An 11,382-nucleotide genomic window follows, 5' to 3' on the forward strand; every position below is an offset into this window, starting at 1 on the left:
TTTAATGCAATTTCAGTTTTTATTCTAGAAGTGTAAAAATGTTCCAAGTTTTTCTGAATTCTAAAACTACCTTGAAAAATCCTGAACTACTATGGAAATAAGCAAAAAAATATTTGTAGATTTCTTTCTACAAAAAATATTTCTAAATATTTCTAAAAGTTTCAAATTTCTAAGAATGAAAAGCAGAGACAAAACGTGGTTGCCTTTTCAGAATTCTAAAACTAATTTGAAAAATACTAAACAACTATGGAAATTGGGAAGAAATATTTGGGGTTTACTTTCTATCAATAATAATTCTAAAGAGTTCTAAAAATTTCTAATCTCTACAAATGAAAAACATAGACAACATGGTGCCCCATGCCCGGCCGCTGCCTGCCCAGCCAAGGCTGTGGCCAGCCAAGCAGCTGTGCCAGTGCTGGTGGTACCAGCCAGAGCCCAGAGCAGAAGCCCAAAGGTGTTGCTCAAGCCCTTCCCTGGCAGGAGGGGCCCACATTCAGGCCTGGCCAGGCACCAGGGCCAGCACCTGCAGGGACAGAGGGTCCTGTTCTGGGTGGTGGCGGCACAGCAATAAGCTGATAATGGAGCTGTGGCAGGGACAATGGACACTGGCTTGGAGATGGAGGATGACAGGTGCAGGTCTCCCAGACTAACGTGTTTGGCAGGACATGTGGAGGTGCAGAGGTGCTCCTGTGGAGAGAGGAGGTGGCTGAGGCCCCCAGCTGCCGCTGGCACGCAGGGACCCTCCTGCACAGCAGGGCCCAGAGCGGCCAAGGCTCCCCAGCACGGCTGGAGCTGCTGGCACAGCTTGGCCCAGCTGGACAGCTGCCCCTCAAGGCCCTGGCGAGCAGGGGATGGCTCTGGGCAGGGTCCCTGGCCAGGAGCGGGCCCCAGAGCGCCTCTGCCTTTCAAGGGCAATCTCGTCCCCGCTCTTTCTCCTGCCCACCTTGCTTTGCCTCTGCCCGCTGCTCCTGGGGCTGCTCTTGGCCAGGCAGCCTCAGTGGGAGCCAGCACTGGCTGCAGCCCCAGCGGGCTCCCCAGGACAAGGCCCAGCAATTAAGAGACCAATTAAAAGCCTGGGCAGCAGCAGAACTTTTGGCAGAGTTATTTGGACAACCACTGACTATCTACAGGTCCACAGCAGCCTCACTGGGAATGTTTCTATTCTACAATAGACTTTCAAAAGAAGCTGTTTGAGGGAAAGATGAACAAAACACTCACCGTTTTGTCTTCCAGCAATACCAGATTCCAACACCACATAAAACGAAGAAATGCACCAAAAAAATCAGGCCTGCCATTACTTCTGGCCAACAGCGTGTTCCCTGACAGAAACCTCTTCTGATGTCCTTCTGGGAATTGGGAACACGTGTTGTGGTGCTGGCTGCATCTGTGGGAGCAATGGGCAGTGAGAGCCCGTGCTGTGCTGCGCTGCTGAGCTGGCAGCATGGTGGGTATGTCCAGGATGTTCTCTGTTTCCCCCAGAGCTGGGGCCTGCAGGCACCTTGTTGGCCCTTGGCACAGGCTGTGCCACCCAGCAAAGCCCAGAAGGCCGGGAGCAGAGCCCAGGGACAGCACAGCTGCTTGGGCAGTGGCTCCTTCCAGGGACACGGGCCAAACCCATCCCTGAGCAGCCACTGCCACCCCTGAGCCTCCCTTCTCCATGACATCTCCCCCAGCCCAAGGGGACAGAGCCAGGCCCTGTCAGGGGCCAGTGCAGCCCCTGCCCAGTTGGGAGCCAGGGCTGGCTGTGGCCCTGGGCTCGTGGCAGGGCTCCCGCTCGGGGCTGCTCCTGTGCCTCGGGCCTCTGGGCGCTCACGGCTACCTCTGGGAGCAGCTGCACTGGGATAGATGTTGGTGCATGAGTCCCATTTCCCAGGAGCTGGAAACGAGCTCCAGAGGCCTGGAAGCCGAGGTGCCTCCAGCTTTGGCTGCTGCTGGGTCATGCAAGGGCCAGCCCTAGGGGAAGAGCTGCTGGCACACAGCCCCGCCAAGGGCTGAGCCCAGCACAGCAATTACCTCCTGTGTCTGGGCCTGTGCCTGGCATCGCCTTCTTTCCTGCCAATGAGCCACTGCTTCCTCTGGGAAACGTCTCCACCTGCATGGTCTTTTGGTCCATCCCTTGAGAAAGGAAGAGGCACAGCTGAACCAGATGGAGAAGTTCTTGATTTGGGTGCTGGCATTTTCAGGACCTCATGCTTGTCAAATACGGGGATAAGGTTCAAAAAATGCCTTGGCTTTTGGGCCAGGGCCAGGGCCCTCCCTCCTCCAAAAAGCTGCCAATTCTGAGCAGTAGTGAGGGGATCGTGCAGGGTGAGGGCACACACGTGCACGGCTCTGTCCTGACACCTGCAGCGATGCTGCCCTGGCTGAGCTTTGGGCTCTGAGCTGGCAGCTCTCCCAGGGGGAAAGGCCTTCACCTACCCTCGCCATCTCCCCGAGCCTCAGTCCTGGACGTGGGTTGGGAAGCCAGATCACCTTCACCAGGAGGCTTGGCTGCAAGGAAAGGTAGGACAGAAGAGCTCCCGTGGCTCTGTAGGAGATCCTCAGGCTCCCTGGGGCTGGAAAAGGAGTCACACAAGGCACAGCCCAGGGGCACAGCCCCTTCCCTCTCTGCTCCTCTCCGTGGCTGCACAGAGCACATGGAAGGAGACACTGGCATTGCACACAGGTAGAAGATTGACAGCTAAATGCTCCTTCCTCCCACTGACAGCGATGCTGTGGGATCGCTCAGGGCTTCAGAAGGGAGCAGGGCAAGGCTTCCAGAATCCTTCAGCCCTGAGATTATGTTAAGGGATATAGCACATGAGTGAGCTCTTGCCACCTTGACATTATTCCATCAGGAAAAGCACATTGAGAACTTGCCTCGAGCATTCTCCAAGTCTTTCCAGCTGTCATCTAGCCGGGCTTCCAGATAATCCATGTCCTGATCCCAGTCTAGAAGCCAGTACAGATCAGAGCCACGTCCATGGTGCGCTGGGATCAACTTCTGCCTTGGGGTAGTGGGCACTGCAAGGGGTTTGGGTTAGATCGTGAGTACCAGATGTCGATGGACATGGCCAAAGCTGCAGAGGGGCCTGGGGAGCTCTGGGCTGGCTCTGGTCACTCTCCACCCTCTTTGCAGGCCCTGTGCAACATCCCTGGTGGGGGGTGACAGGGCCAGAGCAGGGGTCCTGGCTGTTGAGTCTCAGGAGAAGGCTGAGGGACATGGACCCACCTTGTCCTCCCTGCAGCATTTCCTTCAGCATTTGCCTCATGGGTTTTGATGGCACATGGGGTTTCTGGTGTCCTGCAGCTTTGTTCTTTCCACTTGGAGGACCTTAAGAGAAAACAGTTCCCCTTTGCAGGAATGGATCCCAGAAAACCAGTGCTCAGCCTGTGGGGTCAGGAGGGACACACCACTCACCCCTGCGATGGGAGCCGGGCTTGCGTACAGTTACCAACCCAGGAGCTGGGAAAGTCCTCGCTGCAGGCACACCTGTAACTCAACAGCCACAGAAGCTTCTTTCATCTCTGCTCATCTGCACAGGCAGCACTGAGCCACGGGAGAGGTGAGGGGAATGTGATGGGCGAGGGCACACACGTGTATGTCTCTGTTCTGACACCTGCAGTGGTGCCAAGACATTGAAACTGCTTATTCTGCCAGGAAAGGACCATTGAGAATTTACCTCCAGCATTTCTCAAGCGTTTCAAGCCATCATCCAGCAGGGCCTCTGGATAATGCAAGTTGTGATTCCAATCTAGAAGGGAGCCCAGATCAGAACCCTGCCATGGTGTGCTGAGATCCCCTTCTACTTTTGACAACTGGGCACTGCAAGGGTGTCGGGTAAGACCCTGGGTGCCAAATGTCAAAGGACAATGGCCAAAGCTGCACAGGGGCCAGAGGACCTCTGGGTTGGTGTCTGGTCACTCTCCAAGCTCTTTGCAAGCCCTGTGCAACATCCCTGGAAGAGGTGGCTGGAGCAGCCCAAGGCCCATTGGGGCTCTCTCACGGCTACAGCTGAAAGTCTTGCTAAAGCAATGAGGAAAAACTGCAGCAGGCAGTTGCACAACTATCCCTCCCTCACTCCTGCCCTCTCTCCCTCCCTTCCTACCTTCCTCTCTGTCTCCATCCCTCTTTTCCCTGGGACAGCTCCCCCAGCCCAAGGGGGCAGAGCCAGGCCCTCTCAGGACACACTGGAGCCTTGGCCTCCCCCTCTGCCCATTCCCCACCCTGGGCACCCCTTTGCAGTTGCTGCCAGGTTTTGGGACATGTCTCCCATGGATGGACCCCAGCAGGACTGCTCAGTAGCTGCGTGCCCTGAGCCTGCTGGGGATAATTCCTCTGGGCTGTGCCGGTCTTGGCCGGGCTGTGCCTGCACTGCCAAGCAGCAGAGATGGCAGCTCAAGCCTCAGCAGGGCTCAGGCCCAGAGGCACAGCAATTACCTCCTGTGACTGTGCCTGGCATGGCCTCCCTTCCTGCAGCAGAGGCTGCCCATGGGCCACTGCTTCCTCCGGGAAACGCCACCTTCAGCACAGCCGCTCTGTCCACTTCTGCAGAAAGGGGCAGCTGGATCAGATGGAACCATTCCCCACTGGGGAAACTTCAGGAGGCAATGCTTGTCAAAGGCATGGTTAAGGATCAAGAATCCCTGAAAATTTTTTGGCATTGGCCAGGGCCTACACTATCAAAACAGCTGCCCTTTCTGATCTACCTGGGGACCGAGAAATTGCAGGGGATCTCAGTGTGAGCATGACCCTTGCTGCACTTTGGGCTCCCTGCCTGCTGATGCCAAATGCCTTCCTGCAGAGGCTGGGGAGAAGCTGCAGCCAGGCCAGGCTGGGAAACAGCCTTGCAGGCCATGAAAGCAACAGTGGGGCAGCGAGGCTGCCATGGATCCGCTTCCCGCTGTGCAAAGAAAGCCCCTGGCTGCTGAGTCTCAGGAGAAGGCTGAGGGACATGGACCCACCTTGTCCTCCCTCCAGCATTTTCTTTAGCATTTTCCTCATGGGTTTCGATAGCACATGGAGTTTCTGGTGTCCTGCAGCTTTGTTCTTTCCACTTGGAGGACCTTAAGTGAAAATAGTTCCCCTTTGCAGGAATGGATCCCAGAAAACCAGTGCTCAGCCTGTGGGGTCAGGAGGGACACACCACTCACCCCTGCGATGGGAGCCGGGCTTGCGTACAGTTACCAACCCAGGAGCTGGGAAAGTCCTCGCTGCAGGCACACCTGTAACTCAACAGCCACAGAAGCTTCTGTCACCTCTGCTCATCTGCACAGGCAGCACTGAGCCATGGGAGAGGTGAGGGGATAGCACAGGACGGGGGCACAAACGTGCACGGCTCTGTCCTGACACCTGCAGTGATGCTGCCCTGGCTGAGCTTTGGGCTCTGAGCTGGCAGCTCTCCCAGGGGGAAAGGCCTTCACCTACCCTCGCCATCTCCCAGAGCCTCAGTCCTGGACGTGGGTTGGGAAGCCAGATCACCTTCAGCAAGAGGCTTGGCTGCAAGGAAAGGCAGGACAGAAGAGCTCCCGTGGCTGTAGGAGATCCTCAGGCTCCCTGGGGCTGGCAAAGGAGCTGTGCAAGGCAAAGCCCTGGGCACAGCCCCTTCCCTCTCTGCTCCTCTCCGTGGCTGCACAGAGCACATGGAAGGAGACACTGGCATTGCACACAGGTAGAAGATGGACAGCTAAATGCTCCTTCCTCCCACTGACAGCGATGCTGTGGGATCACTCAAGGCTCCAGAAGGGAGCAGAGAAAAATTTCCCAGAATCCTTCAGCCCTCACACGACCTTAACACAAACGGCACATAAGTGAGCACTTTCCACCTTGACAGATTATTCTGTCAGTACAAGTGGCAATTCAGAACTTACCTCCAGCATTCTCCGAGATTTTCAAAGTCTCATTCACCACCGATCCCAAATAATTCAAGTCATGATCCCAATCTAGAAAGAAGCACAGATCAGAACCATGGCCATGGTGCGCTGGGATCCCCTTCTGCCTTAGGGAACTGGGCACTGCGAGGGGTTTGGGTAAGGCTGTGGGAGCCAGATGTCAATGGACATGGCCAAAGCTGCAGAGGGGCCTGGGGAGCTCTGGGCTGGCTCTGGTCACTCTCCACCCTCTTTGCAGGCCCTGTGCAACATCCCTGGGGAGGCAGCAGGACCAGCCCAGGGCCCCTGGGGACTCTCTCCCTCCCACAGAGGAAACCCTCCCTAAAGCCCTGTGGAAAACCATCCCCAACTCTTCCCAGGAGAAGGAAGTGCTGTCCCAGGAAAGGGAAGCCAGGCCGCGGGCTCACCTGCTCCCTGTGCTCGCAGTGGAGCAGCCTGGGCAGCCCTGTCAGGCAGGGCCACTGCCAGGAGGAGCAGGAGGAGGAGGCGCAGAGCAAAGGCCATGGTGCCTTGCCCTCTGCCAGTCCTGCAGCTCTTGCTGCCACCGCTGTCCTGACACCGCTGTCCCAATGTCAGCACCGCTGCTGCCGCCGCCGCTGCTGCCGCAACAGTCGTGGTCAAGGACTGACTGCTCGGTCCTCGTGGTGCTGTGCAACCACGGGGCTCTGGGACCTCTGTGACCTCAGAGCCTGCTGTCACCTCAGCCTGCTGTCACCCCACAGGCTGCTGTGACCTCATGGCCAGGGTGGAATTGTGTGGGGAGTGGGATCTGCCTTCTTCACCAAGGAGCTCATCCTGCCCAGCAGCTCTGTCCAAGGGCTATGACAGGGTCCCAGCCCAGCTGATCTCACAGGCTGGGGGATGAAGGGATGGAGAGCAGCCCTGCTGAGAAGGATTTGTGGCTGCTGCAAGGAGAGAGGCTGGACATGAGCCAGCCATGTGCCTCCAAAGGAGGCTGCCCAGCAGCTTGAAGGAGGTGATTCCACCACCCCTCTGCTCTGGTGTGAGCCCACCTGGAGTACTGCATCCACCTCTGGGTGCCCAGCACAGGAAGGACATGGTCCTGTTGGAGCTAGTCCAGAGGAGGGACAAAATGCTCTGAGGGCTGGAGGCCCTCTGCTTTGGAGACAGGCTGGGATAGCTGGGGGTGTTCAGCCTGGAAGAGGGAAGGCTCCACGCAGACCTGATTGCTACCTTTCAGTACTTTAAGGGGGCTTGTAAAAAAGACAGGACAGAACTTTTAGTAGGGCCTGTTGTGACAAGACTGAGGGGGAATGTTTTCAATCTAAAAGACAGTAGATTCAGACTAGACCTAATGAAGATGTTTTTTACACTGTGGGTTTTGAAACCCTGGCACAGGTTGCCCAGAGAGGTGGGCATCCATCCCTGCTGACATTCAAGCTCATTCTCTGAGCAACCTGATCCAAAGGTGTCCCTGCTCACTGCAGGGGACTGCACTAGATGGCCTTTAAATGTCCCTTCCAAGCCAAGCCATTCTGTGCTGCTGTGCACCAGCAGAGCAGTGCTGGAGTAATGCTGGGGTGATGATGCTGGCACCTGTGTTTTGGTAGTTGTGCCATTTAGCTGTTGGCCAAGAGAGGATTGATGGGCTGCACAGTGAAGTCTGCAGAGAACAGTGTGCTCAAGGAGAAACAGGAGAGGAACAGGGCTTCCAGCTCAGATAAATGCCAGCATTTTGCTGCCCATTTCTTGTTAAGAAATAAAGCAATGTTCTGAAGATCCCTTCAGTGTGGGTGCACTATTGGCTGTATCAGTGCTTGTGTTCTGTAAAACAGGTGAGCTGTTACAGCTTCTTGCCCCATTTACCACTGGATAAAACCCAAATACTGCATTGCTCCATGTCTCCTTTCTTCCAAGTAAAGGCAGATTTTGTTCATTCTTCAGTGGGACATATTCATCTGTTGACAAGCAAATTCTTCTTGCCACTCACACAATGTTGATTTGCACTAATCCGATTATAATTAAGACCGTAATTTATCAGAGTATAATTAAGACCATATAATTAATTGTAATTAAGGCTGATGGATTGTGAGGCAAAATGTTGCATCATTTGCCCTGGAGAGAGTTTTTCTCTAATTCAATGACATTTGAAGACAGGTGTAGCCTACCATACTTCTGGCATACTAGAAATGAAAAAACAGCCATGGAAACAGGCTGTTCTATCCTTTCCTCCTCCTCCTTCTCCAAGGTATTTTAATCCCTGAAGTCTGAGCTCTTCAGCTGCCTCACAGACATTGTTTTAATTCACACAGGCATCCATCAGGACAGTGGCTGTGAAGCTTGGAACAATGTAGGTTTAGAGCAGCAAAAATAATAATCCATTTCCCAGGTTAAGCCAAGCATTTCCCAAATAACTCTAGTTACCGTCAGGGATGTTTCCAAAAGTATCATAGTAAATGTTGGGAGCGGGGAGAGAGAATGTGAACAAAATTAAGAATACAGCTTTCTGAGATCTTTTTTATTCCTATAAAAACAGAGTCAAAATTGTTTATAGATAGAACATTAACTAAGAAGTGAACAACAGATTGTCAAGATAATTGCTTAGGAAACAAAAATATCTAAATAAAAATAAGTTAACATGTGGATTTATAAGAAAACAAACATACTAAGAAAAAATAGACCTACAAAATCTAAAACCAATAAGGCTGCCTCATCTGTCTCAATATCAAAAAAAACCAAAAACAAACACCATTGAAAAGAATCAGATCCTCAACCATTACTACATACAGGACCCTCCAGGTAATGGGAATAAACAAAGGAACTTTTGGACAGGTTTTTTTTCTCCTTGGGCTGGGGGAGCTGTCACAGGGAAGGGAGGGTCAGGAGTGGCAGTGGCTGCTCAGGGATGGGTTTGGCCCGTGTCCCTGGAAGGAGCCACTGCCCAAATCAGCTGTGCAGCCCCCGGGCTCTGCTCTCAGCTTTCTGGGCTCTGTTGGGGGGCACAGCCTGTGCCAAGGGGTGGCAAGGTGCCTGCAGGCCCCAGCTCTGGGGGAAACAGAGAACGTCCTGGCCGTATCCAGCGTGCTGCCAGCTCAGCAGTGGAGCACAGCACAGGCTCACGCTGCCCATTGCTCCCACAGATGCAGCCGGCACCACAAGACATGCTCAGAAGATCTGGGAGAGCATGAGAAGAGTTTTCTACCAGGGAACACATGGTTTGACTAAGTTAATGGCCATTGTGGCTGGTGGAGCACTTTTCCTGCTGATGTGCTATGCTGGAATCTGGTATTGCTGGAAGAGAAAACGGTGAGTGTTTTGCTGATCTCGGCCTCAAGCAGTCGGGAAGCACTCCCAGTGAGGCTGCTGTGCACTTGTGACTAGTCCTTAGTTGCCCAAATAACTCTGCCAAGAGTTCTGCTGCTGCCCAGGCCTTTAATTGGCCTCTTAATTGCTGGGCCTTGTCCTGGGGAGCCCGCTGGGGCTGCAGCCAGTGCTGGCTGCCACTGAGGCTGCCTGGCCAAGAGCAGCCCCAGGAGCAGCGGGCAGAGGCAAAGCAAGGTGGGCAGGAGAAAGAGCGGGGACGAGATTGCCCTTGAAAGGCAGAGGCGCTCTGGGGCCCGCTCCTGGCCAGGGACCCTGCCCAGAGCCATCCCCTGCTCGCCGGGGCCTTGAGGGGCAGCTGTCCAGCTGGGCCAAGCTGTGCCAGCAGCTCCAGCCGTGCTGGGGAGCCTTGGCCGCTCTGGGCCCTGCTGTGCAGGAGGGTCCCTGCGTGCCAGCAGCAGCTGGGGGCCTCAGCCACCTCCTCTCTCCACAGGAGCACCTCTGCACCTTCAGAAGAATAGCCAAAGACTTTAATCACCGAGAAGCTGACCTCTCATCCCCACTCTTCACCTCTGTCTCCCTCTGCTCTGCTGCGGCTCCATCCCCATCTTGAGTGCGTCCCAAGACCCACACCTGCAAAGTGAGACCCTCTGCCCCTGAGCCCCCTGGCCCTGGTACCTGGCCAGGACTGAAATTGGGCAGCCCCTGTCCACCAGAGCAGGGCTTGGCCTATGGTTTTTGTTCCAATAAAGAGATGGAGATTTCACCTCAGTGTCTGGCTGGTACCACCAGCAAAGCCCTCATGGCACCAGCCCCTGCTGAGCTCCATGTCCAGGAGCAGGCGGGTGTGCCCACAGTGTGGGCAGGCAGGAGCCAGGCAGGGGCTGCCATGACCAGTGGTGGGGCCATGAGGGGCTGGGGGAGCCCATGCTGAGCGTCCCTGGGCTGTGAGGGCACATTTCCTTCAGTGGCATCACCTGGGCCTGCACCTCATGAGGCACCCAGGGCTAATTTGGGCTCTCTGCTAAGGTGTGCAGGGATCCCCCATGAGGTGTGCAGTGGGGTGAAATTGAGAGGGTTTTTTCCTCTTCTCAGCACAGCAAAGGGGACACTCTTGGCTGAGGTTTTGCAGAGCTGGGAGGAAGCCTCTTGCGAGCCCTTGGGCCCGGCCTGTGGGCACAGCGGGCAGGCAGAGCCCATCCCTTGAGGCCAGTCCGGGCTGCTCGGGCCGGGCCGGGCCGGGCCAGGTGAGGGCCCCGGCAGGGAAGGGCCATGGCCGTGGGCTCTGATGAGGCTGCCGAGCTTCACCCTGGCCCTGTGCTGCAGCCAAACACACATTTACAGCCACAGCCATTCTCTGGGGCACAGGAGGCCCCCAGGGCTAGAACTGAGGCCATGACTTCTCACCCTGAAGGGAGGCTGGCTCTCTTGGTTTGGAGGGCACAGCTTAGATCCCAGTTCCTTTTGTAAACCTGCTGGGGAAGTGTGGAGGGGCAGAGAGTTCCAACCCTTCTCATTGGGAAGTGTGGCTGATGCTGTGGGGTTTTTCAATTTTTTGCCCTCTGAATTTGTGTCCTGGCAGAGGGTTAAGTTTGCTTGCTCTCACAAAGGCCCTTTTCTTCTTGGTGCTCAGTGGGACTGCAATGCAGCCGGGGTTGAAGGAGGATCTGCAGCCGCTCGGGCCATGATTGTGGGACACCGTGTGGGACCTGCTGCTTTTGGCTGTGCTTTGTGGTGCTGCTGGTTCAGGCCTTTTACAGTAACTGGCTTCAGTTCGTTCATCTTGTCACCATGTCTGGGAATAAATCTCTTGAACACCCCTGTAGTATTAAGAGGCAGGCATTACTTTCTTGAAGTGCTGCATACACAGACCATGGGGATCACAGGGCCTTCTTGGTGGGGTCTTCAGGGAGCCTGGTGGTCATTGAGGGAGGAAGCTGATTCTACTGGACAAAAGAGGGTTTTCCATGTGTGGAAAAGAATAACCTCTCACTTCTCCATCCCTTTCTGTACAAAGTTATACAGGCAAGTGCATTCAAATATCTCTATCTGCCATGTCAAACTATGTTTCTTTCTATAACTATCTATCTATCTATCTATCTATCTATCTATCTATCTATCTATCTACCTACCTACCTACCTTACTAATCTATTTCTATGCATGAGGTTTTGTTTATTTATAAATTATGACACTTCTATTGAGAGCTGGAAAATGATACCATCCATGCT

At 54.6% G+C, this 11,382-nt stretch overlaps 1 protein-coding gene across 2 annotated transcripts; it reads right to left on the reverse strand.

The window, feature by feature from the left end:
* LOC147646717 (uncharacterized) lies at nucleotides 1-6,560 on the reverse strand. Of its 2 annotated transcripts, XM_086873044.1 has the most exons (14): nucleotides 6,279-6,560; nucleotides 5,851-5,922; nucleotides 5,408-5,479; nucleotides 5,134-5,205; nucleotides 4,945-5,046; nucleotides 4,421-4,528; nucleotides 3,663-3,734; nucleotides 3,401-3,472; nucleotides 3,212-3,313; nucleotides 2,860-3,003; nucleotides 2,419-2,490; nucleotides 2,014-2,115; nucleotides 1,219-1,384; nucleotides 1-687 (listed from the first exon to the last, which is right to left on the reverse strand). In XM_086873044.1, the coding sequence occupies exons 1-14, from the start codon at nucleotides 6,373-6,375 to the stop codon at nucleotides 462-464; spliced, it is 1,479 nt and encodes a 492-aa protein (XP_086729170.1). In that variant the 5' UTR covers nucleotides 6,376-6,560; the 3' UTR covers nucleotides 1-461. The 2 variants fall into 2 exon arrangements, with proteins under 2 accessions (XP_086729170.1, XP_086729169.1); XM_086873043.1 differs by lacking the exon at nucleotides 5,408-5,479 and having other exon boundaries at nucleotides 6,279-6,524.
* Nucleotides 6,561-11,382: the final 4,822 nt, after the last annotated feature.

Source organism: Cyanistes caeruleus, unplaced genomic scaffold (genome assembly GCF_971803275.1).
Source record: "Cyanistes caeruleus unplaced genomic scaffold, bCyaCae1.hap1.1 HAP1_SCAFFOLD_81, whole genome shotgun sequence".
Taxonomy (NCBI): Eukaryota; Metazoa; Chordata; class Aves; order Passeriformes; family Paridae; genus Cyanistes; species Cyanistes caeruleus.

Bases quoted from the DNA above. Each gene is read 5' to 3' on its own strand.
- LOC147646717 (XM_086873044.1), bottom strand. From the start codon at position 6,375: ATGGCCTTTGCTCTGCGCCTCCTCCTCCTGCTCCTCCTGGCAGTGGCC. The intron at 5,480-5,850 runs GTAAGTTCTGAA...CTTTCCTTGCAG, and splicing joins AATCTCGGAGAATGCTGGAG to CCAAGCCTCTTGCTGAAGGT. The intron at 5,206-5,407 runs GTAGGTGAAGGC...GTTGAGTTACAG, and splicing joins GGCTCTGGGAGATGGCGAGG to GTGTGCCTGCAGCGAGGACT.